Source organism: Labrus bergylta, chromosome 14 (genome assembly GCF_963930695.1).
Source record: "Labrus bergylta chromosome 14, fLabBer1.1, whole genome shotgun sequence".
NCBI classification, from domain to species: Eukaryota; Metazoa; Chordata; class Actinopteri; order Labriformes; family Labridae; genus Labrus; species Labrus bergylta.
The window spans coordinates 20,300,745-20,327,336 of NC_089208.1; the positions used below are offsets into that span (position 1 = coordinate 20,300,745).

The 26,592-nt window shown below is 39.4% G+C and overlaps 1 protein-coding gene across 4 annotated transcripts in view; it reads left to right on the forward strand.

Annotated features, from left to right (window-relative positions):
* The first annotated feature begins 9,071 nt into the window (after nt 1-9,071).
* ppp3ca (protein phosphatase 3, catalytic subunit, alpha isozyme) overlaps nt 9,072-26,592 on the forward strand; it is a 38,848-nt gene continuing 21,327 nt past the window's right edge. Inside the window, exons 1-7 of one of the 4 annotated variants that reach the window (XM_065962998.1) lie at nt 9,072-9,389; nt 12,136-12,177; nt 16,742-16,942; nt 24,287-24,411; nt 24,566-24,677; nt 25,670-25,815; nt 25,931-26,070. In XM_065962998.1, coding sequence (XP_065819070.1) covers nt 9,335-9,389; nt 12,136-12,177; nt 16,742-16,942; nt 24,287-24,411; nt 24,566-24,677; nt 25,670-25,815; nt 25,931-26,070 — 821 coding nt within the window. In that variant the 5' untranslated portion in view covers nt 9,072-9,334. The remainder of the gene's footprint in view (nt 9,390-12,135; nt 12,178-16,741; nt 16,943-24,286; nt 24,412-24,565; nt 24,678-25,669; nt 25,816-25,930; nt 26,071-26,592) is intronic. The other 3 variants (XM_065962997.1, XM_065962999.1, XM_020633334.3) reach the window with 3 other exon arrangements.

A 26,592-nucleotide genomic window follows, 5' to 3' on the forward strand; every position in this document is an offset into this window, starting at 1 on the left:
CGCAGATTTGATAAAAGGTGGAAGTCATTTATTGACATGATGGGTTTCTCATTTTTCAGTCTTATGTCTTAAGTTATTGTTTCAGATCCACATTTAATCCTCCCAACGATAGGTTTGGTAAATCTACAGACAGAACTGACCCATGTCTACATGTTATTTTACATTTCACAAGCTTTATCTGAGTCCAGTTTCCTGTGTTCTTAAACCTGTTGAGATTGTAAACATTTACTGTATACTCTGATATCACCAATCGGCTGTACTGATTTAACCAATACTACAGACTTCTCTGATGTCACCACAACCATTCCATATTTGCCTTTTCTACTCACAAAATTCATTGCAGTCTTATATCAGTCCAAAAGCTTTTCTTTGCCAAACTTTAATATATCACATTTATGTGTATTGAGGGCAGCAGTGCATGGGTTACAAAACATTGACTGTATCAAGAATCAAACTGCTGATCAAGTCCACTTTCATCCTAAACAGATAGTCTCCAGGACAGTCTACATGACGGTCTCTTTAGAAGTGAACTTTTCAGTGATTAGAATTATAATTTTCCGGTGTCATGTGCGTGTGGTGGTTGAATTATAGCCTTAAAGATGAAAAAGTTGATGCTATGCAGCAACAGAAACTAGAGGAAAAACAAACATGTAGCAGGAAATACTTTTCTATGTGAAAAGCAGATCTCAGTTCCCCATGTCCTCCTGTGTGTTCATTGTCTGGCTTCACTTATCTTTTGTTTGTTTGTTTGTTGTTTTTTTGCAAACAGAGCTCTTCAGGCTCTTGTTGGATGACTTGAATCAGACTCATAAGAAGAAGCAACACTGTTTTGGGTGTGAATTCAATCTAACAACACCTTTAAGTGAAATGTTGAGTAGTTGTAATGCTGCAGAGCAGGCTGTGCTTCGCTACCCTCCTTTTTTTTTACTCGCGTATGAGTGAGACCTGAATCGGGTTACTTGGGGAAGATTTGGTGGTTGTGGTTAAATAAGGGTTGAAACAGTGCAAACAATTACAGGGGATGTAACACTGGTGCTAAAGTCAAACACCTGCACCTCAGCCTGCACACACCGGTACTTTCAGCTGCATTAATCATCACACTTGGTGCATTGGCACAATCACTGCTATTAAGTTGCATTTTTTAAATAATAACTGAAAGAGGCAACAAAAGCTTTTACTGTCTTCAATTTAAAACATGTGTGTTGGCATTATTGTTGAACATATGATGTTTCTCAGTGGCCTTTTATTCTTTTGGCAGTTCACTTTGAAGAATTTGGTCAGTCGTGGATAAATCCTGGTATTAATGCAGAATGATTCGACTAATTTGATGATTTGGAAACATCCACGTCATTGATGTCAACTAGATGAACTAATACTTAACTACAACTGCCATTTACACAAAAAGGACCAATGTTTTACAAGCATAAGAGTGCTTATTTAGAGGTGTTTAAAATGATGTTTATTTTTTGCTAAAAGCATGAATAGACTCACACTATGACAAGTCTAACTTCCTGCTACAACGATTTAGCTAAGTCCACCACTATAGTTTAGCACATGAGCATGCTAAACTTAGCTAACTATTATAAATACATTACAGGTGATGACAATGCCACAGAGATACGAGCCAAGCAGCAATTTCTGGGTTTAGACAAATGAAACCAATGCAGTAGTGCAAACAACTGCAATTCCTCAATTGTCCACTTGTGGCTCGCTCCAGAAAAAGAAAAGGAATCCCTATTGTATTAGAGCTCATATTAGCATTTACAGGAGAAACAAACATGTTTACAGCCTGGCACAAAGAATAATAGTTTGTTCGTCAAACTAATTTCTTTATCAATCAAACAATACACAGATGGACTTTTTTTCTAACTCGTTCATTTTGATCAAATTAAGGCTCAGCGTTTAGCATAATGAGGCATAATTAGGGGTGTGACTGATCCGACTGACAGGTGGGCACATACAGCTGTTTGCCAGGAGGCTCGGTTTAACTTTGACTAAATTGTCTTTGAACTGAAACTGTCAGTCTTCTTTCTGTTGTCTTCAATCATCAGTTGAAATATGTTAGTTAAAAGATGAGCTAGATGAGCGTGATGCCCATGATTCAGCGACCAAGACATTCATTCGGCCCGCCTCAGCTCCACCTCTTTGCCTGCTTCTAAATTAGCCGGAAGTTAGCTGGAGTCAGTATTTCCAATATGGCGACTGCTATTGTTTGGCTTCTGAAGGCATCTTCAAAAACCAATGGTTGAAGAAACTTTAAAAAGGGAGGATATAATTCTGGTATTGGAAGCATTTTGGTATCATACTGTAGTCATTTTGTAGTAGAGAGTAGTATTGACCAATCATGTTTGAGCAGACTTTGGTTTGCCTGCAGGAAAAACATCCATGTGTAGAACATAAGAGCTTAAATACATTTTCCTAACTCAGTGTCTTTCTTTTAACAATAATTTAACTTTTTCTTTTCTTTTTCTCCTCGAAACTCCTGCCTGCCAAGATTCTATTTGGAGGGTTTACAATCACAAGCACATGGAAGACAAAGACTAGGACTATATGTAAGTTATCTGTGTTCTTTTAGCTACATCTGAAAATCCTCTTGCACCCAGAAAACAGATAAAAGCTGTTGCAGACAATGCAACAAATGGCTTTACATGTAAACATTCAAAGCAAATGTGAGAGCAAGCACAAAAACTACCTCACACCATGAGGTATTGTCATCTCCAAGGCTTTGGTTCAAGGGATGCTCTGTCTTTTCCATTTGTTCTTACTATCAGCTGTTAATACTGGGGTACTTGATGGGAGTTTTTTGTTTCTTTCTACATGTTCTATATGTTTCCATTCAGGGTTTAATTTCACAAGCGAACGATGTAAATGAACAGGAATACGTTTGTCTTTGTAGTACTCATCCTGACCACTTTTCTTTGTCTTTGTCTTTGCCTCTTTGACCTTCTAAAGTCCTCTATCCTTTGGATGAGGAGTATTACAATGCAGTCTGCAATCATACATGTCTTTCATAGGTTGAAAAGAGGGTCAGATGGAGAAAGCCTAGGAGAGAAAGAGAGTCATGCATGGATAGATGGGTAGGAGGGAGCAGCAAGCTGTGACTCTTGGACATGTTCTGGTGGGTGCACTGAACCCCGGAGGCTGCAGCCACACTCAGCTCTTTGTTGTTTTCGTTCTGCACAGGGAGGTAGGGTACTTTCCTGAGCTGGGGAGGAGGATTAGCGTTGCACAGCCTCCATCCCCAGCTGCACACATGACCGGCACCGTAGGAAAGCCCCCGTGGACGGCCCAGAAAGAGGTACGTAAGGGATGAAGGGAGCAGGGCGAGACACGAACATCGGTTTTCTCCAATACTGAGGAATGTTGCAAGCCCTGTTAACTCCCCAAATGATCACTGTTACACACTGTGAACATCCCCCTGATTTCTGAGAGACTGTCCTCTTCCTCTGCTAAAGGTTTTGTGCAGTGTCTCTCCCAGCTGAGACATTTACATTACATTCATTTCAACACATCCAAACTTTATCTGCATCATAAAAAAACATTAAGCCATCCCAAAATGAAGCTCTATTTTATTTCTAGGCGAACTCATTTTTAAATAAATATAATACACTGCATTAATTACATTACCAGAATCAGACCACATTATGCCAAACCCAAACATGTGTGAAAAATGACATCTACTGGCATCAAACAAAGTTCTGACTCTCTCCCATTGGCCGGTGTTTGGTGCCAGGTGATGTCACTTCCTACAGAATACCATAGATCATCTGTCAGCAACATTAACCAGCTGCTGGAGCAGATTGTTCCAGTTGCCGTTTCTTTTCACAGCCTCCATTAGGAACCTCCACCGGCCGCTTCTAGTGTTGTTTTAGCTCCTTAGTTTTGGGTATGGAGTGAACAATCAAGAGATGTGTGAGTTGAAGGCTGCGAGCATATTTCAGCCTTTGACTTAGTCAGTTGTTTCCCACCTCTCACGGTTTCCTGCCTCGTGCATGTTTTAATGCTAAGCTCGGCTAAATGCCTCCAGACGCTGGCTTCATAGTTATTTGCACGGATATAAGACTGGCATCAATCTTCTCGTGTCATGTGTTTTACTGAATTTCTCAAAAATGAAACTAGTCTATCAATAAAATCAGTAACTTTGAAGGAAATTGCGAAATAAAAGAAACTTAATTGATTAAATGTGTATTCATTTAAGCACCCATCAGCAATCTCCTGATGACGATGTAAGGTTTAGGAATGACAGACAACGTTGTAGGGCTTCCAGGATTGCATGACAGCCGATGGTTTTGCTTTTAAATATGGACTGGTTTCCTGGAGCAATGTTCACTGAATTGTATAGTGCTCACAAAAAGTCATGAGTCACTAAAGCTTCTCCCTTCGAATGCATATTTCTCATTATTTGGATTATTTCTATATTATTGATGTTCTGTTGTTTTAGATCTACTTTGAGAGGGATGTTTCTTCTCTGTGGCTTACTGCCATTATACAGTACATGCAATTAAATTTGAATATATCAAACTATCCTGTCTCTCTTGGCTAATGGGGGAGGAAATCCCCCAAAAATTGAAGATGGGGTCTCTGGAAAATGAGAAACACAATGGGCGGTGAGAGTCCCAAGTAGAGAAAGATGAATGTATTGTTAGCTTTACGAGCAGAGAAATCTTGCCTGTGATGTAATTGAATCACATACAACATGGCTTGTGATCTAATTAATGGCTGATGTGACTGCGAGTAAGTAACAGTGAGTTAATTATGTGGAAGCGTACAGCTGGATGAGCTTCATTTATACTATTTTGGAAGAGGCCATTTCTTAGAGCCATTTTCTCCTAGCTGTGTGCCAGCTCAGCATGCCAGCAACAACAGTGTTTAAAGGAGGGGTCAACAAATGGAGCTGCCAACAGGTCATTGCCACCACAGAAATACTGCACACTTACAGCAGACTTTTTCAAAAAGAACATCTCATTAATAATTTTGTGTACACAGTTTGTCAATACAGTTTACATTAAGTCACTTTCTATAGAACATGTTGTTTTGAAGCAATGCAAAGGACTTTTAAGGATGTAAATCACACTTGTAGATATATAAACAGAATTTTAAAAAATGGACATAGGCTGGTTTCTGAAGAGGCTTTATGAATTTGCGGTCGCCATATTGAAAATGCAACTAATTCCAACTTATTCTGGCGAATAAAGAAACAGGCACAGAAGCGGCCAGCCGAATGAATATCGTTGTTGCTGAAATGCACCCATTTAGCTTGACTAACTCTTCACCTAGCTAAGATATTCCAAAGATGAAGTCAAGATGAACAAAGCTGACTGTTTGAGGTTGGTAACTGGATTTAGCTCAACTGAAACCTAGCCGCCTGGCAAACAACCACAACGTGCACACCTGTCAGTCAAATCAGCCACACCCCTTATTATGCATATTAGAATGACTATTATCAAAACAAATGAGTTACAAAAAAATCTCACCCCAATGAAATGTAAACCAAAGAAATGAACTTAAGAGACCAAACATATTGTTTTTGCACCAGGCTGTTTAGCAATGCTGTTTTTTATTTACCCGTCGGGTGGCAGTAGCTCAGTCTATACGGACTTGGGTTGTGAACTGGAGGATCACCAGTTGAAGTCCTGGTATGGACAAAAGTATATAAATAAAGTATGGTCTGGTTGCTGGAGGGGTGCCGGTTCACTTCTTAAGTACTGCAGAGGTGAACCCCAACAACCGGGGCCAGCCCCTTTAATCTGACATCTTTCCATTACTGCATGTCCACAGGTCCTGATAGTGTGTATGTGTATTTGGGCCGGTGTGTGTGAGTAGCATGTCTCTAAATAACAGAGTGTAAACCTGAATTTCCCTTCAGGGATAAATAAAATGTTCAACACCAGAGGCAGATGTAGACATTTTTGTGTAATACATAAAGCCTGAGGTAGTTTCCCTCCTTTTAACATCGCTTCCTGGTTTATCGCTTCCTGCAAAATTGGTTATTTCAAGGACGCATCCCCTGTTTTCCACACAGGTGTTGGACCCTCACTATCAATCTAGTATTCAAACAGTTGAGTTTTTTTTTTTTGGTGTCTTATACCTTCTCTCTGAACAGACAAGTCGGTCACACCTTGTGCCTCAGACCTCAGCGTTTCACTGGCCTGATGAGCAACACTGGCTCCATTACTGGAGATTTATTACTCACCCTGCCACTAATCACATGCTCAGCCTCATCTGTCATCAGGCAAGTAGATCTTTTGTCCTGCCTGACAATGTGAGGACAAAAAAACATGACGGAAGCGATCAACTACTGATTCGCTTGTATCACTATGTTGTGTCATTGCTTTCTCATATAATTGTCTCAAATAGTAACGTAGCAAACAGTGCCCCTCCTGCAGCAGAACCAACCAACCAGCTGTTGCTCCTGTTGCGGTGATAATCAGGGTTAGGGCTCCATCTAGTGGTAAGGCTGCACATTATCTGCCAGGGAAATTGTTGAAGAAACACATGTAAATTCAGAACTGTAGTAAAATAATGATTAAGGTCAGAGTTTTCTACTTTTAAAGCAATTGGCACACCATACCAGAGGTAGACTGAATACAAATTCTTATTGATTGATCGAGCTGTGTTTACAACATTCTTCTGAAAAATAAGTAATTCATGGCTCAACTGCTCACTGAACTTTGGTCAAGAAATTCTGCTAATGAAATGGGATTGGATTTATTACCACTCTGCCTCAACAGTCATGATTCAAAATGTCAGATCTGCAGACATGCTGATGATAGCATCTGGTTGTGCAAAAGTTGGATTTAACATCAATGCCAATGTTGTCCTTTAAAAAAAACATCAGTGTATCCAATCTTAACATCTCAAAGCTATACATTCAAAAAGCAGATGCATGTAGTGTTGCATGGGTGTCGAAAAATGTTTTTAAAGATGTTGAAAAGAATGTGTCTCTATGCTGCTCTTGAGTGTGGGGATCCAGCTAAGAAGATATTGACGAGGTCTGAGTCACTCAGAGGGGAATAAATAAAAAGTCTAAATTCATCAGGTACCCTGCCCTGATGAAGGCCAGTATGTCTGAAACATGTCGGCATGTTTTTATGAATCTGTAGTGCTGAAGAATTAAAGGCTTTTTATGTAGACCCCTGGGAGGGCCTCAGGCCTCTTCAATATCTCAAAGATATACTGTAGTTTCCTCCCTGTATGTCAGAAAGACATCTTGGGTCTAAAAAAAACCCACAGGAAACCATATTCAGAAGTATTCATTTTCAGAATACTGAAAAGGATTCAACCAGCAACTTCTTAACTGTTGGTCGAGTGTCAGAATACAACCTGAACAATGAACATTTTACTCTTAATATTGGAGTTTTTTCTTGCTCAGACCAAGAAATTAAAACCAACCTACCCTGCTGCTCCATTAATGATCACCTCGAGTGAGATTAGTGAGTCTGAAAATGTTTGGTGCCTTTTTTTAACATTTTTTTAGCTTTATTCAAGTTTCTTCCATCAGTGTGCAGAACCTTAAGATCTGTTTGCTTTTGGTGTATTTGGCTGCAATCTGACCCAACAGGAGGAACTTAATGAAATTGTTTGGCCTTTTGCATCTTGCACATCTCATATGGTATATTTCTTACCTCTGACTCCACAACCTGACTGTTCACCTCATAAAAGTCTATCTTCACTGTGAATGTATGTGTTGAATAGAGGAATCTGTCAGTTTGATTCTTAGCTAAAGGTAATTACATTGTTTGCTGTTTTGGTTTAAAATTAGCCTACATATTTAGTTTAAATTGTTTTTTGTTGTGTTAAAAACTTGATCTGTCTACTTGAATTTGATAGATGTTAAAAATAACATATTGATTATAAATGTTTTTTTTGTTTGAGCATAAGATAAACATAGTTTAGATAGATATTTGTAAAGAGCATGTCTTCATCTTATTTGGTTTGCTTTATCTAAAAAAAACTTAAAATAAAATAGTATGTGGGTATGTTAATGTTTCTTTAGACATCAAATGTTGTGGCAATGAATAATATATTTATTTATGCAAGAAGTTTTGATAATCAAATACAAATAAAAAGGCTGAAATGTTAACAGCAAAGAGTGAGCGCCAGCTGCCTCTACTGGTGGTCAGTATGTACTGCACTGAATGCTTCTCTGTTGGTACAACTCAGTACTACACATGCAGTTATTCCTATACACATAAGCTGATTTGTTTCAAGCAGTTTTGATAATATACGTTTTCCCTTTTTAAAGTGAAACAAACAGAACTCATCAATTAATAATAAATAAATTGCTCGTCTCTAGTTTATATGATTTAATCATAAACCAGCATAATAAAAAATAGTTTTCACATAATCCACAGCACAGCAGTATGTTGGGTTGTGAATATTTGTGAAAATAAACTGCATTAATTGAATATATATCATGTGCGTGCAAATAATCTATTTTAAATAAATAACCTATAAAAACTTAATTAATTGAAAATAAAAATAAAGTCATAAAAAAAAACATAAAAAATGTTTTAGTAAATGGATTTTTTTTTTTTTTTAATTTAAGTAGCCTACGTTGTAGCCCATCAGACTGTTATTGTGACACTTTATATCCTGGTTAAAATTTAAAAATGTTCAATAGAAATTGGGCTACATAAACCAACACGAGGGGTAAAATGTGGATTATTTGTGATGAACTGTCGCCACCCTGTGAACACTCTCTGCTATTGTATAAATACTAATGTTCATCAAAAACCCCGTCTTCATCATTAATGTCACACATATTTAAAAAAAAAAAAAACACACACAACCGGGGCCTCGCGCACTCGGGCCGTCGCGTACCAATATTTTGTGAATACCGAAACATGGCGCTCCGTGCGTGCGTGGGGGGCAACCCCGTCTGTACCTCCATCTGATGGCAGCATCAGGCAGTCCCGTGAAACATTTGCGTGGGAGTTCCCTTCACCGCCATGTCGGGATATTGCACATCTCTCTCTCTCTCTCTCTCTCCCTACCTTCCTCCCCCTCCCTCGCTCTCTCTCTCTCTCTCTCTCTCTCTCTCTCTCTCTCTCTCTCGGTGCATCCTCCCCCACATTAACAGCTTAGCACAGCAGCAGCAGCAGCAGCAGCTCCTACAGCATCCAGCATCCATCCATCCCCGCCTGCCCGCCCGCCCGCCTGCCTGCCTGCCTGGGGAGCAGCAGTCCTACCCGGCAGCACCGACGCACGGAGGGGGCGCATCATCTAAGTGATGCCACATTATCAGTAGCATTTCGACATCCAGAACTGCCGAGTACATCCTTAAAAGCAGGGAGAGAGGAAATCGCTTCAGCCACGAAGACATCAACTGCCCATGAAGATGTCTAACGCTGACATCGTCTTAAACGCCGCCGACAGGATGGTGAAATGTAAGTTAGCCTACATTCTGCGTTTGGTTCTTGTGGCAGATTGTGGCTTTCATTTTCATGTCGTGCTTTAATGGTGTGTTTGCGGCCATCAAGTTGTGTTCGTGGTGGTGTAGTGGGCTGCTGGAGCTTTGATGTTGATAAACAATCCGGTTTTCTGCTGCTGCACAGCCCCCACGAAAACGGGGATAACGCATAGAAACAACAGCACTGCACCAGAGAATATGTATTTTTATTATGTTCTGCAAAAGCGCACGTCTTTTTTTTTTCTTTTTTTTTTTTCCTTCAGTTTTTTGATGTCACGGCTTGACTGCATCCTGGCTCCAAGAGGAGATAGAGAGAGATCGAGAGAGAGAGAGAGAGAGAGAGAGAGAGAGAGAGAGAGAGAGAGAGAGAGAGAGAGAGAAAACAGCTGAATTGCTGTGTGAGCTTGTGGTTGGTAGGAGCTGGGGCAGTGATGCAGCAGGATTTCACAGGCTTTGACAGGGCCAGTGGAAGAGGAAACGGGCATGAAATTGACATTTAATGGGGGGTATATTTTACCAGGAGTGAGTCATGTTTTTAATTTGATTAGGAGAGATCTCTAAGGAAACCCAAAAGCAGCGTCAGTAGATGCTGAGAAAGCAGCTCCGGATGAGGGAATTACTGAGGACACAAACTTGGATCAATGGAGGATGATGAAGTGGCCACAGTTGTGCCATAACTCATTTAGCCGTGCTCATTGTGACCGTGGATCAGCCCAGAGTCAGCACAGAGCCGGAATAAATTCACATGCAGTATATTGTGGGAATGGTAACGAAGCTCAGTCAGCATTAACAACTTGGTCCTTTAAGCTATACAGAGTTGTAGAAACACAGAGTGATCGGCACTGTGACATACACTAACACGACACTGACTGCAGGCACTACTAATGTCATGTACGTATACGGTAAGATGTTACAACTGAAAAAAAAAAAACACCGTGTTCAGCTACGGCCTTCTAAGGGGCATTACCAGTCTTTAATTCATTATCGTTATTAGTCAAGCACTTCATCAGTGTGAAATAACAAACAATGACATCACCGCTGAGTAGTTTCAGAGCAAAAACTGATACTGAAGTGTAACAAACAACAGAGTAAGTCCTAAAACATTTTATCATACTCTGCTCTGTCAGCAGATGATCATATTCAGGATATGCAATCTGATACGAAACACACAATACCATATGACACACTAAGATATGATACTATACATTAGGATACAATACAAGCAATACAATACACATCGATTCGACAAGTTAACGTCATTACTTTGTGCCACTAGGGATATTTGTCTTGGACTCTAATGCTGCACACACTAAGCTGTCTCCATAGTATTACTTATTAATAAAAACAAACATCAACATGTGATGTCATGTCACAAAGATGAGAAGTCATTTTGTCATCCGTTATGTTCCCCAGCAGGAAGACAAAGTTGGTCAATAGTGACACTCTTAATTAGTCGTTGTGTGTCTGAGCAACTTAAGCAAGGTGAACCTGTAGTTCTTTCTCTGAGGAACAAATTCACTGACATCCAGGGCTTTCAAAAAATATGTCAAACAGAAGGTTTACATCAGCAAACTCAACCCAGCCAAAAAATCTGACTCAGTGTTCTTCTTTTGTAACATGGTCACATAACATTTAGGATATTTTCCATCGTCTTTAAAGCACCCAAAGCATTTTTTCTTTTGTTGTCTTGGGTTGAGTAAAATGATATCCACTTGTTTTTTTAAATTGGCTTTTCATGTCGCCACAGGCTGTACATTTGAGAAAACTTGCTGAATCGCCTGATCTATGACTCCTAATCCCCATTAGTTTACTCCCATTGTAGCCATAACTCTTTCTTATTCATTGTTGTTGTTGTTGTTGCTCTGTTTGTCTCCCTCCATCCCGCTTTGCAACTTCAACACACAACACGCGGCAGACGGCTGTTCAACATGAGTCTGGTTCTGCTCGATGTTTCTGCCATATAAAAGGACGTTTTCTTCTGTCCACTGTAACTTTGCTAAATCTTGCTTGGTGGAGTAATGCTGGGTCTTACTAATAATGTAATCACAATATATAAAATAACAAGGCATATGGTCCAGACCTGCTCCTTTTGTAAAGTGTCTCTAGATACCATTTGTTAAGAATTGGCACTATTGGGCGCAGTGGTTAGAGCGGGCGCCCCATGTATGGAGGCTGTGGTCCTTCAAGCGGGCGGCCCAGGTTCAAATCTGACCTGTGGCTCCTTTCCCGCATGCCATTCCCAACTCTCTCTCTCCCTGATTTCAGACTCTGTCCACTGTCCAGTCTCTACAATAACTGGTGCTATACAAATAAAGACTGATTGATTTGATCAGTTTGACCAATCAAAATGAGTAATTGTTTCCCTATCCATCAAACCACTATCGATCAGATGTCTCTAAAACAGTGAGTTATGCCTTTACTAACAGATTAAAACTCCTTTTGTCACTTCTAATACTCCCCTTTTCTAAAACCCAACATGCTAAAGCTTGAAGAAAGGTGATCAAAGTAAGCTTTAAAAAAAGGTGATATTGATGTGTGTGCGTGTAGCAAACTACAGAGCACCGCTGCTACAAGCTACTCCGAGTTATTTTTATCCCTGCACACATTCAGTACCTCTAAGTTAGACCTCATCCAGTTTTTGTTTTCTCTTACATGTTTAAAGCTGACAGAACATTTCTTAAGAGATACAATAACTGCTGGCCTGTGCAATTTGTTTTCCACAGCTCTGTCACCACTGTGCTGTGGGCATCAAGCGGCATATTCAGGTCAGTTATTTCAGGGAGGAGGGCCTATTGCACACTTTGTGAAATGTCTTACTTTATAACAGCGCCTTGCAAAAGCACGTTCTTCACATTTAAGATTTCAGACCAGCACAGTCTTTGTATTTAAGGACTGCTGGTTGTAAATCTGTAACAGTGTTATCAATCTTTTAAAGCAACAGAAATCTATTTATATAATGCATATGGTCTAAAAAAAAAAAGTACAAATAAGTTCAAATTAAAAATATCTTTGTTTAACTTTTAGCCCCAAATTTCACTTCATGTCCTCTCGAGTCCCGCGGCAACTCTAAGCTGGTTATTAACCACAAGAATAAAAACAAAGTCATGATGAATGTTTTTTTTTTTTTTTTTTTTAACTTCTCTGGGAAAGAGCCAAAGGATCCGTCTCCCTTGAAAGCGCCGTAACTCCCACTATATTATGCAACAATATGAGAAGCATTGCAATGATACATAATGTGTCAGCTATAAAAAAAATCAACACGTCCTGCAAAAGGCTAAAATATTGACTCTTGCTTCCAGTTGCAAAATATGCAAAATGATTCCAACAACACTGATGTTGACATTAATAATGTATTAATTGTCACAGTGGAGCAGTCGTTGTTTTATGAAGAATAGATCATCTTTATCTTTACGTGTAAGTAGCAGTGGATGTTCTCAGCTTGACTCTTCTTCTCTGTGTGTTATTTGCACGGCTCAGAAATGCGCACTCTGTCGTTGATCAGTCTGATGATACCATCCAGCTTTCCCAGGGGTTGCTCATTAGCAACACAAACCACAAACGCCACACACGTTTTTTTTTATTAAGACTGCAGAATGGAGGGCTATGGGTTGTGTGTACAGTACAGTCTGCACAACATACTGGGATAATTTGACATGAGTCTATATTTATGAGCATTTTCCAACAGCATCTACGTGAACCTTTGATGCAAATTGCAGTTTTCTGTGGCGGTACTGGCTGTTCTCCAACAGTCAGCTGCTGCTGCTGCTGCTGCTGTTGCCCGGCAACATACAGTATTTCATAGTTCAACTCCGCTCGGGTGCTGAGCAGAAGTCAGCTTTTCATCTCATTTCATCTCGCAGTACATCTAAATCAGAGTGGTTCTGTGTCTACATATGCGTGTTGTTTGTGAAGTGTGTTGTTTGGGATGGTGTGTGAAGGATCTGGGTTGCTTTTTTTCTGATTTCTTTGTGATAGTGAGTAGTGAGATAAATGTTTTGTTGCTCCATTCTGCCTATAAAAGCTAAGTGTCATTTCCTTTGAAAAGAATCCTCATGTGTAACTACATTTCAATTCAATTTAGATTTTAAAAAAGCCAGCATTAAGTATTTCAGTTTTCTGTAAGCTATTTACCTTTTCTTTGTCATTAATGGAAATAACAATATGTACCATAAGGTATGGCGGCAAAAGCCCTCCAGTTCTGATTGTTTAAAGGGGTTCTTTACACATCATTGTGACGGAACATCACATTTCTATTCATCCCTCCCAAAGATGTATGAAGGTATTTCACTCCTGCATTTTAAAGGTATACTACAAAGTAGAGTCAGCGTCAGTCCCTGTACAGTCTTGTTTGAACGCCAAGAATCAAAGACAAAGCGCTGGAAATTCATCAGTGCACAATGACATTAACCAAACCAAAAACTTGAGACACTTGAGTGATGACTGTGCTGAGTTTGTACTAACTGGTAAAGTGTAAAAAGCACCCATCGCCATCACAGATACACACTGCATGCTGTGAAAAATTTGAGTCCCATTAAATCCACTTGCCAGGGCTCGCCTCATTATCCCAGGAGCAGCGACTTTGAGATGCCTCTAGCCAAGCATTCTTTCTTTAAAAGCATGTTGATCATGTTCGCCATAAGCCAGAGCTTTGTGACTCTGCCTTTGTCATCTCAGTGGCCCTGTTTGCTGTGACATCTGGCAACTTCTAAATGTACTACTGCTAACACTTTGTATTATGGATGGAAAGAATACTAGAGTATTTTCCCACTAGTCACAGCCCTGTTATTTCAAATACATTTGATCAAAAGTAAGGAAACGTATTTGTGCAAAAATTGTTATTTAACATAGGTAAGAAAGAGAGTGGAGTGACGATCCGCTGCCAGCACCGAGGGGCCACGCAGCCTCGGGTGCAGGGATCTCAACCGGTAATGATCCTTCCGCAGGTTCACCATAACAAAGTAGGTCAGCTACCGTTTACTTTTTAAAATGTTAAGTGTTCTTACAACATAGAGATAATAAAAAGTTACATAAGCTTTGGAAAGTAATAACCCTTTGAAAGCAAAACGATAAAACATTTAGACAAAAACCCATGAGGTCATAAAGGAGAGCTATGTGATTTGTCCTCTCAGAGTAGTCCAACCCATACAATGCTATGTTACTGGGCTCATTGCCATACTTTACTGGGAATTCCTTTTCATCTATCTAAATCTGAGGGCAAGAACAATACGCTTTGACTTGGGTCCACACAATGCTCCTCAAAGATTTCAAAGAGTTAGTCACAGCTGGGTATTACAGTGATTGCAGTTCTTCCAAGTAAAGGTCGCTAAAGAGGGGTCAATCATGTGCCTATACGTATACTGTATTTTAGCTAAACCTAGTATTCACCTGATGCTCAATGCTCAAACAACATTGTTGTCGTGTATCAGAAACTAAGTGATTCTTGAGATTAGTGTCGTAGTACTCAAAATCGGTTTTGGTCTCAAAACTGTTCTCTAGACCACGTTTTGAAGGTCTTGTCTCGGAGTCGAAAGCATTTTTACTCGGTCTTGTCTCGGACCCGATGTGGGAGGACTACAGATTTTAAATCAAGACCGGTCAAGACCACCTCTGATAGGCTATTTTTCCACATCATTACTTTGATTCTAAGGAAAAGAACAGTTAACTTTCTTTCCTTCATAATTTCATGTTTATTCACTGGTTACACCCGCAACCTTCCAGGTGTTACATTAAGTCAATGACACTCCTTCTGCACACAAGATGATTTTTCAGTGATGTTTATGATCTCAGTCTCGCCCTGCCTTGGTCTTGGTCTTGACTCGGTCTTAATTCCTAAATGTCTCAGTCTTGGAGCACTCCAGTCTTGGTCTCGGTTAGTGTGGTCTTGACTACAACACTACTTGAGTCCGAAAGAATTCAGCTGTTCACTACTACCTTCTCACTGTGTAGAGAGTTATACATTACTCAGATAATTTTCACCTTGCCTTAATTTATGCTGTGTCATCTTCATATTGTAACTGAACATTCATACACCACTGCAAACTGGAGAGTCACTCTGGAGTGGACTTTATCGAGAGCAGTGAGGGATTTTGGATACAGCTCGAGTCTCAGAGTACTGTAGTACACTGTAACAGATGTGACTTTAAAGGTACAGGTGCACAAAAATGCTACTGTAACAATGGGAAATGTGATCTGCTATTTTCAACCTGTGTATGTGTGTGCTTGTCGCCAACTCTTCAAATACATTTGAGGACTTGCAACTTTCCTTTTCATCTGAATTATTTATAGCTCCGACACTTGAAAGACTTTCCTGTGTTAAGCCAGATGATCTGTAGATTAACATCCATACATGGGACCTGAAAACTGGTACTCACACAGCACAGACAGATCCGTACAAGATCTAATGAATAACCTTTGCTGCCACTGAAGTAATGATCTGTGGTTGGAATCACAGTTTCACAGGCAGTCTGTTGGGTCGGTGACTGGTGCATTTTAATGGCCAGAGAGAGCGCTGGATGAATTGAGTGCCGAGAATGTTAGCTGGGGCTGCAATTTATAAATGTACAAAGTAGAGAAAACAAGCTTAGATATACAATAGCCATTTAAGTCTTGTAAATAATTGTGCACAATTTAGTAAAAAATTGCATTTCTGTTTAAATTTAATTAAAAACTGATACAATATATTTGCTAAATTGCCACTATATTTGGGATACTTTAAATGTTGGAAATTGTATCTATTAGGTCCTTGCATATCAAGCAAAGCCATGTTTAATAGGGCCTGACCGATATGGGATTTATGGGGCCGATATCGATATCGGAGAGATAAAAAATCTGATATTTATATATCGGCCAATATCGTTCCTAGATCTATGTTCGATATGATATAAATAAAGATGTACACATTTCTTGTGTTGATAACTCAAATGCAGTTATCAAACAGTTGTAGAAAAGATTTATAACGAAGACAAGATGGTCACTCAACTGGAACGTGACTGTGACAGGATATTATCGGCTGGCCTATTTATCGGTCGGGCTTCTAATGTTAAATATGGTTTTCATGCGAAAGATGTAAATAATGTAAGTCGACAAGATGGAAGAAGAAGCAGCACATTAATGCTTCAGGAAAAACACAGATTGTGCTTTGCAAATAGGATTTCTCCATGAATTTCTTTCCTGCATAATTTCTGTGCAGATTTTGCCACCATGCTCTCACAGTGAAAAAAACAAAACAACAGGAGTCACAAATTGTGTTCTTGTTGTCATAAACAGTAGCCATAGTTACCGCAATGTCCCCTTTCTAAATGTCACCACGTGCCTGTGCTCTGTCCTCAGCTGTCCCCTTCCCCCTGAGCCACCGCCTTACCATGAAGGAAGTGTTCGACTGTGAAGGGAAACCTCGAGTGGATCTCCTGAAGGCTCACCTCACCAAGGAGGGCCGTGTGGAGGAAGCCGTGGCACTTCGAATCATTAACGAGGGAGCATCGATCCTGCGTCAGGAGAAAACTATACTGGACATCGAGGCACCAGTCACAGGTAGTTTTGCTGGAATTTACCTGGAGCTTGTCCTGCTAGGCTCACAGCCATCTGCAAGACATTACACTTTGTAATTCCAACGACTCGCTGAGTTAAAGTTCTTTTTTCATCACTTTTTTCGTCATATAGGGTTTTTTTTTATATATAGATTTAAGAGTTAGTACTATACTGTATGTAGTTACAGATTACTGAATTAAACAGCAGTCCTGTAGCAAATCTTAAACTGTTTTGAAGGGATATTAATTCAAGTCACTGTCGAGCTGCATAATTAATCCCAATTTAATTGTTATCGCAACATAAACATTTATAACAAATTCATCCACAAAGTGAGAAATGAGGGACTTACTTTATAAAAAACAAGCAATGCTTTCTCACTCAGCATGTTCCCACTTCACATATTGGATGGAGGGTCTACACAGTGGTGCAGTGGTAAGCTCTGTCACCTCAAAGCAAGAAGGTTACTGGCTTTGAAGCCTCAGCCGGGGCCTTTCTGTGTGGAGTTTGCATGTTCTCCATGTGCATGCGTGGGTTCCCTCTGAGTACTCCGGCTTCCTCCTTATTGGTGACTCAAAAATTGCCCGTAGGTGTGAGTGTGAATGTGCCTGGTAGTGTGTCTCTGTATGTCAGCCCTGTGATTGACTGGTCCAGGGTGATCCCCCGCTTCTCGACCAGCCTCCATACCATAACATCAATTAGTGCCAATTTAGTGGTGACATTTTTTTGTTTTTTGGGGATTTGCTAACACAAGTTGTATTGTGTAAAAAATGAAGATCAGCAGAGAGACATAGAGAGTGTGACCAATTGCTGTTATGTGCTCCGTCATATCTGTTTGTCTTTTATTGCACTTCATATCGGTAGCATAATACTGAACAATGTTATTGCTCATTGAATATTTTTCTCATATTGTGCACGCCTAACTCACTGTCATTTGGGAGCTTGTTTTCGAGGCTGCTTAAAGTATTGCATAACACTGAGAGGTGTTTCAGATATTTCCATCACCCCATTAAAATCAATGAGGTATGAGAGTCTTGATTTGTGACATTTTGTAACAGTTTGGTTGTACTTCTGTTTGGCTTTCTGTTAAAGATAAAAGTAGAAAGAGTGAAAAAAAAAATGTAGGGAGCCTTTTTAATTTATAACTCAGCCAGCAGGACACCACAACAACATGTTCTAGGTGACAGTCCAAATGAATCTTCAAATGCTTTTTGACATCTCAGTTTATTTTCCATTTCCAAAAGGCTTCATCAACAGGCACAGACCAAATGCCTGAGGACACATTTTTATTAGACAATAATTAGAGCAATTAAAAAGTGTGACATAGCTAGACCAGGAAGCTATTGAAAAATTTCAATTCATATTGCATTGTGAGTCAGTATCTCTTCTAATCAACCAACTTACATTTTTTAAAACTGAATAGATGTCATAGACACGGAAGCTTCAGTGTTTAGCCAGCTCTGCAATTGGTCTTGAAACCTTTCTAAGTTCTGTCCTCTCTTTTCAAAAGCATCTCCAAAATGTATCCTAGTTTTACTCCGTTTGTGCTCGTGGAGCTTATTAGAAAATGAAGAGGATTTATAGGTCAGATAGAATCAGTTATATTTGAACCAGTTTGCTTGCCCGCTGCAACACCAGTTGGTTTGCAGTTTGCCTGGCAAACCGAGGGGCGTCCTAATGCAGCTCCAATTGCTTGCTTGATACATATGAAGGTGATCATATACCTAATAGGATAATTTGAAGACAGTTGTTCGGCCCACCAGTAGACAAAGTAACTTCTAACAAGCTTTTAATTAATCGTGTAAATTCCAATCATCACCAGTGTTGTCCGTTGACCTATGTATCCTTTCACATGATGATTATGATAATAATACACTACTAAGAGGCTACGCTAAATTAGCTAATAGCTAACAAAATGTGACTAGATTAAGGTTATTTAGTGATAAACCAAAATTTTGGGTGGCTAGTGGTTAGTTTGCACGTTCCATGTATAGAGGATGTTGTGGTTCGAATCCAGCCTTTAGCTTCCGTTCCGCATGTCATTCCCCACTCTCTCCCTGATTCTTTCTCTATTCACTGTCCTGTCTGTCAAATACAGGTTAAATAGCCCCAAAATAAATCTAATAAAAAGAGGTTTTGGACAACTTAAGAAATGTCCCGATGAAAGAGGTAAGTAATCACAATTCTTTCTGTCCAGTTAATCAGACATGAAAGCCCGGAACAGTTTTCTGACTTGTATGACGATCATGTTTAAGGTAATATTTCTGTATAGTCTTGAAAAGAGGCTATGAGAGTGGAAGAAGACTTGTAAGACTTCAGAGAGAGTGAGAGGATGTGGACTGACAGTGCTGCTGTTTGTAGCTGTAGTACAAAAATAAACAAGGTAACTGAGGGCACAGGCGAAGATAAAACAAAGATTCAAGCAGTATGTAAATTCTTTTTGCAGGGAAATGTCAGTTTCTGGTATACTCATCATTATCTTGTCATAGAGGCTAATATTTCTGACAAACTGGAGGCTATCTGTCTTCATCATGTCCTTTACAAAGGACTAAATCATAAGTCTATATGGATAAAACCTTTTGAGTAATAAAGGAATAAAGACGTAGCGATCTTATTGAGTCTTGTTTATTAAGTCAAAAGTAAATCAACGTCCTTCTTGGTCAAAATCATCCTGATCAACAAATGTAGCTCATCCGTGTAAAAGCATCAGTTAAACAACAGTAACATGTGACTTAGGTAACTGTAGTCAAGTTGGAAAACTGTTTATTTATTCGGAAGTTGTTACACTCTATGCAACCCCAAAAAAATATTAATTTAGGTGATCCCGCAAAGGAAAAATGATATAACATTGAGGAGTAAAAAATCCAAAAAGAGAAGATTTTGTTTGACATCTCTCTTCTTGTATCTGCTAAGGAGGTTCAAAGAGACACTGATTTTAACATTAAACTGTTAACCTCAGTATTTTCACTACTATTAAGTTACCTTGTCCATTTGTGTTATGGGAATGAGGGACCTCTGATGATATTTCGGCTGAGAATAATAATAATGAACACTGAAGTAATCCTTACCTAAGAACAAGAAGAAAACTTAGCAAAAAGCCAAGCTAACATAACGGCCATGCTGTATCCGCCAAGGTGACGGAGCAACATTCATTTTTTAACCAGCATTTACGAATACGTAAAGTAACATTTTTTCGCTGTTAGCTAGACATCCCTGGTTGTAGCAAAGCAAATTGTGCTAAACCATCTCTGTGGCAGACCCGCAACGTTCACTGAGCAGGAAAGATTAATTTATTTCCAGTAAACCATTTTTCTGTGGTTAATATATTGTGGTATTTTTGCATAGCCCAGTTTAAATGTCTATGGATCAGTTATTTTGAGCCTATTCAGGGTATTTTGCATTAGTTGCCTGAGTATCAGAACAACACTGATAAAACGTTAAGCTCCTGGGAGGAACTTTTGGGTTGCGATGACATTGGTTCCCCAAAGCAGTGTGTTCTCTGTCTTTGCTGATCATGTCCTGTATGCAAAAGTAATGTTTTTCAGAGTAAATCATTATCTGTACATCCATTTAAAAGTATATCAGTCACCTTGAATGTCTTCTCTGGAAAAGACTGTTGAAGCAGCGTGCAGGAACTCACTACACACGCCTACACCGCTGCAGATAAGATACACAAAATAAAAACAACAGTATAGAAATGATCAATCTTCAGAGCTGATGGTCAGGTTTGCTTTGGTAGGTCATACAGGAGGCATCAATATTTATTGAAGTGCGTTTCATTACCGAGTAAAAAAACTCCTCACAGGAGCTTTAAGGCTGCATGCCATATGGCCATAATGCTTTGATCCCTGACATAGACCTTTCCTCTACGCCCCCTCGTTTTCTCTCCGATGTTTCTTCTGTGTTTTTTTTTACAGCCGCTGCTATCCAGTAAAGGGCAAATCTGCCTCTTAAAAAGCCATTTGAAATATGTGCAATACTTTGTGCTAGACGATTGTAACCATGCCCAATCAAGTGGTTGACTAAATTGAGTGCATTTAAATCATTTAAATTCATATACCTTGGTCATTTGAACTTGGTGCTCTTGTGTCCATTCAGCTTCACATTAAACTGTGTGACATCAATTATACATTCAATTGTCTTTGTTGAAAGCAAGTGTAATGTTAAACTGAAGAAAAGGTGACTTACGGATGAAATGCACTTTGACTTCAGCGAGGTCTCAGGCTGCTCATCTTGACTGGCGTCAGTAAAATGGAGGCTGTATGTATCAAGCATGAAATATGGATGATGAGCCGAGCATTGTGTACGGGCATTTGTGAGAGTGGAGGTCTGTTTTACATCTTTGTAAGCTTGAGTTATGTTCAAATGTCTCTGCAGCTGTGTGCGCGTGTGTTTGTGTGCGTGTAGTCATATATTATGAGGCAGTTGTGGGTCTTTACTTGCATGGATGTGTTCCACGGGTGTTTGTGTGTGCGTGAACGCATGTGTGTGTGTGTGTGTGTGTGTGTGTGTGTGTGTGTGTGTGTGTGTGTGTGTGTGTGTGTGTGTGTTGATTGCTTTAGTCACACAAGCAGTCTCCTACTCACATTGCTCTAAGCTTTGAGTGGGCGAAGGCCACTGTGGAGCTGATAGGGGAGACAGAAAAGAGAGAGGAGATGGAGGATGAGTAGGAGAGAAGGAGACAGAGGAAGATGATAATGAAAAATTGAAGGCAGTGAGGAAATGAGATGTAGGTTTGCACTCCAGAGCCATAGTGTTCACTGCGAAAAAAGTAAGCGTCTCCCTCGGGGCTCAAGCTTTTTTCTACCTCTTTGAGGTGAGCGCTTCTACTCTCTCTGTGAGGACAGAGACCTTTCAGCCAAAGACCATAAAGTTATCTAAATATGAAGACAGCCTGAGGACAGGAGACACTTAAAGTTACTCTGGTATCAGAATAAATATCGGCTTCCATATACTGCCAGAAATTCAGTGTTAGTTAACGCAACAATCCAATACTGTAAGTGATCAAAAACATCAGCTGGTTTCATGGGAAATGTGAAACAACAACAGCACGGTAGTAGCATTGCATAGCATCAAGCGTTATGCTAGTCAAAGCAAAATCTCCACAATTATTATTATGATTCATAAACAATGTGTATAATTTTGTATCCAACACTTTGTAAGGTTACTCAATAAGCCAACTCTCACGCCTGGGGGAAACTAAATGTTAACAGAACATGTCTCATTGAAATGTGTTTTAATGCTGCCTGTAGGACTGTGATCGTAGATTAAATGTATAATCGTGCAGTCATGTTATGTAGAATCTTTAAAGTGTGTTTGAGGAGCGTTTTTTAAAAGCATTGCTTCTTTTGAGTTTGGTTGAATCTGTATATAATTATTATTATCGATTATTTGTTTGGTCTATAAAACTACAGAATACTTGATCAGTGATCATGTTGATCAGTCTGTACCAAAGCCTTTATTATTATTATTAGTAGTATTATTTATTATGATTAAGGTCTTTAAATATCTAATTTTCATCATAACCCAAAGATGTTAACCCTAAAGCTTCTATTAACAACCCAGTCTGTTATATACTTTATAAACTGACCCTGCCTTAATTAGAAACAGGCGTCAATACGAGATGGGCTTTTGATTATTTTAAAACAAAACTTGTGCACAGCAAAGATGGTTAATTGTAAATTTACAGCAGAAAGAATATTTAACTGTGTAGAAAATATAAATAAACAAATTTGATCTTGCTTTGTAAGACAGCATGCAAACCTACTTTAAGTCCCACATACCAGCATTATTCTGACTTTCTTGATCACATGTTATAGTTGATCGTTATGTTTCGCTGTTTCAGCACTAACAAGGGATTCTAAATTACACTATATTTGTCAAAATGTGTGCCAACAGCTGGCTAGTTAAAGGGACTGGGCGTCACATTATGATGGATTTCTATTTAAAGTTTAATGGCATTTTACTTTCATGGTGGAGTGAGGAAACTAAAAAATATTCAGGCCTGTCAACAGATTATCAAAGTAATTAACGACTGATGTGGTAATTGACAACTAATCGATTCATCACTGCAGCACAATAAACCTTAATGATTTCTAAAAATGAACAGAATAAAGATGCAGTGTAATCTGTTGTTTCCTGTCTTCAAAGTAGAGCTATTTCATTTGCGGCCGTGTCTTATGGTTACATAACATCAATAATGAAGTCTAATGTAGAATGAATTATAGATGACAGCCACTGTAAGTTTATTACTTTCATATCTTCACAGTAGCAGCTTCAACCATAAAACAATAAGCTGTATCAACTTTATCGCAGATGAAGGTCTGAGGCTGTTGAGATACAATTATGAACACACGCTCTGTTCTGCTTCCGGCCGGCCTGCCTCTCTATTTATAAAGCAAAGACACGCACTTCTGACACAAAGTGTACACCTCTGTTCTGATCATTCTCTCCTTGCTCTCTGTAGTTTTCTTTGTTAGAACCTCAAGAACATCTAAAAAGGGGCAATGGGATCTCCTGCACTCCTGATGAAGCTTCATATCATAACTAGGAGTGTAAAGATTCACTCGACTCTTGATACGATACACGATACGGGGTTCTTGATACGATTCTCTCATGATTTATTTTACAAAAATGAGACTGTACACAAATTATGACTGAAAAAGATTCCTTTAGGAATTGCAAACCCGCTTGTCAGTGTGGTTTGGCCTCTTAATGTTTGTTTTTCTCTCAACCCAGGGAAGTGATTGGAGCTTCTCCTTGTGGTGTTGATTAAATGCTGCATCATGTTGCTTGTGCTGTTTGTGTAGTTTCCTGTCTTCATGTAATATTTGCACACAGTTTTTGTCTCGTCTGTTATCTTCTCACCTCTTTCATTTTTCTGTCTTGGGGGAAGCCAAAATGCTTCCACACCTCCGATTTCAAATTTAAAAATCTAGCTCTGCAGCTGCCTACCTACCGCCTCTGCTCTACAGCTGCTGACGCTCACGATATTATTGGGATTCATTTTTCAGAGTACCGATGTGAACCTTGACACGTTTGAATCGATTTATCACGATTTTACGAGTCATCTTCACATCCCTAATCAGAACAATTACAACTGATTCCAGTTACATTAACAAGATACTACAGGTTTGAGAGTTTTGTCTACCTGTACTGATGTAGCTGTTACCGTTTCACAGAGGAGTGGCGGACGCCAAAATTACCAAATGATCAAGGAAACTTGATGGTTTATGTCAGGTACATGCAAAAAAGAGACGGATCTTCACAATTATGAGAGAAAGACACGGATGCAGACAAAGGTATTCAACATAACCCTGAAACGTTTGCTGTCCTGTTGTTGTTTTTCAGTGTGTGGTGACATCCACGGGCAATTCTTTGATCTTATGAAGCTGTTTGAAGTGGGAGGATCACCAGCCACAACGCGCTACCTGTTCCTCGGGGACTACGTCGACCGCGGATACTTCAGTATTGAGGTAAAATCGTCACATTATCATAAAGTGTGTCATGATGGAACCCAAGTGCAGAAAGATTCACTTACACTGCATTTCATTTAACTGAAGTTATGATGATATTTTTGCAGATCTTTACATGTAATAATCAGTTTTTTGTTTGTGTTTTTTTCCACAGTGTGTTTTATACCTCTGGTCACTGAAAATCCTCTATCCAAAGACACTATTTTTACTTCGTGGAAACCATGAATGTAGACATTTGACAGAATATTTCACCTTCAAACAAGAATGTAAGTAAAACTAAGCGTTTATGATTTTTTCATCTATTTCTTTGTCTTGCTAAGGTCATGTGCAGGTCAGTATTTTTGGGAGCAGATAGCCTAGCGGTTAGGTCGTGCCCCATGCAGAGAGGCTTCAGTCCTGCAAGTGGGCGGCCTGGGTTCAGGTCCAACCTGTGGCTCCTTTCCGCCATGCCATCCCCCCCCCCCTCCCTGGTTTCCTCATCTATCCACTGTCCTATCAAATAAAAGAAAAAATCCCCAAAATACATATATCTTTAAAAAAAAGAGGGGAGGGTTTTTTTTTTTTTTTTTTTTTTTACCAGAATCCCACTGTGACATCACAAGGAGAGCAAATTTGAAATGGAGCATTTTTCTCTGTGTTGTAAAAACACAAACAAAGGACTGGATGGGTTTATTTCACATTTTGTGTGTCAGTAGACACTCAGGTTACCCAAATATATGTTCAAAAACACTGTAAAAGTTTTTTTTTTATAATATGTCTCTAAGTATTTCGAAGCATGCGTGGAGCTAGATTTGATCTCACCACAGAAAAAAACTAAACTTCATTTAAGTTCACTTCTCCTCACTATGAGCTACCAAGCGCTCTCCAAACTCATCTACCGGTCTGGTATCATAAAGTGCGTCAGCATTGAGGGCGTGTTTGGCTGAGGTTCTACACAACCAAAGTACTTGTGCATGCGCAGTTTCTTTTTTTGCTCTGTGGGGTTTTACAGCAGTAGGGATACAACATGTTACAGTGAACAAAACTTCTGTTAATAAATCAAAGTTTTAAACTGCTCCCTTTTTCAATGTCTCTGAATCAACAGGTTAACATCACATAGCCCATAAAGTGGTCTCTGCATAGAACGCTAAAATGAATGAATATCAAAATTATAAAACAAGATTGTGTTTTGTGACGCTGTAAATTCAAAATTCAATGAGGGGAACATTGTACTTGGAAAGGAATAAACAGGTTCTGATTCGTTGCTGTTTTCTGTCAGGTAAAATCAAGTACTCAGAGCAGGTGTACGACTCGTGTATGGATTCATTTGACTGCCTTCCCCTGGCTGCCCTCATGAACCAACAGTTTCTGTGTGTCCACGGTGGACTCTCACCTGAAATACACACCTTAGACGACATTAAAAAGGTAAAAACTTACAACCGCTGGTATAAATGTATGTTGGTCGTATCTTTTTTCTTTGTTTGTGCTTATGAAGAAGTTTTTTTTCCAACAACTACATTTTCTGCATCTTTATGTCAAGTTGGATCGGTTCAAGGAGCCGCCGGCATTCGGGCCCATGTGTGACCTGCTGTGGTCTGATCCTCTGGAGGATTTTGGCAATGAGAAAACCCAGGAATATTTCAGCCACAACACAGTGCGAGGCTGCTCCTACTTCTACAGGTGAGCTGATCCTGCCTCTTCTTCCCTTCCCTCCAATTAGACATTTTTAAATAAGGCCTGATTACAAACAGTTAACATTCAAGACTTTTAGAACTGCAATAACTACTAATAAACAGGCTTTATGCTGCAAAACGATTGCAGTTTGGTTATTTTAAAGTACAAAAAATTACTAATTATGCCCCCCTCAAAAGGGAATGTATCATAGACTTAAAATAAGAACCAACATCTTATAGTTGTGTAGCTAATTTACAACATTTAAAGCTTCTGTGAGGAACTTACGTACTGCGTTGGTTTTGGCGCCCCCTGTGGTCAAAGCAGAAAATCTTGTCTCTTTGATGATTTTGTTCTGTACATGTGTAAGTAGTGTTCTTTCTGATTAAAAGTCTCATCCTGCCTTCTTTTAACAGCCAAACAAATTCACTCACTGTGAATCAATTTGTTGGGGGGAGGGGGGTTCAGCAGGTTACTGTAACTCACTTTGTCTGACACCTACCCCCGGTGGCTATGGTTACAAGCATTAAA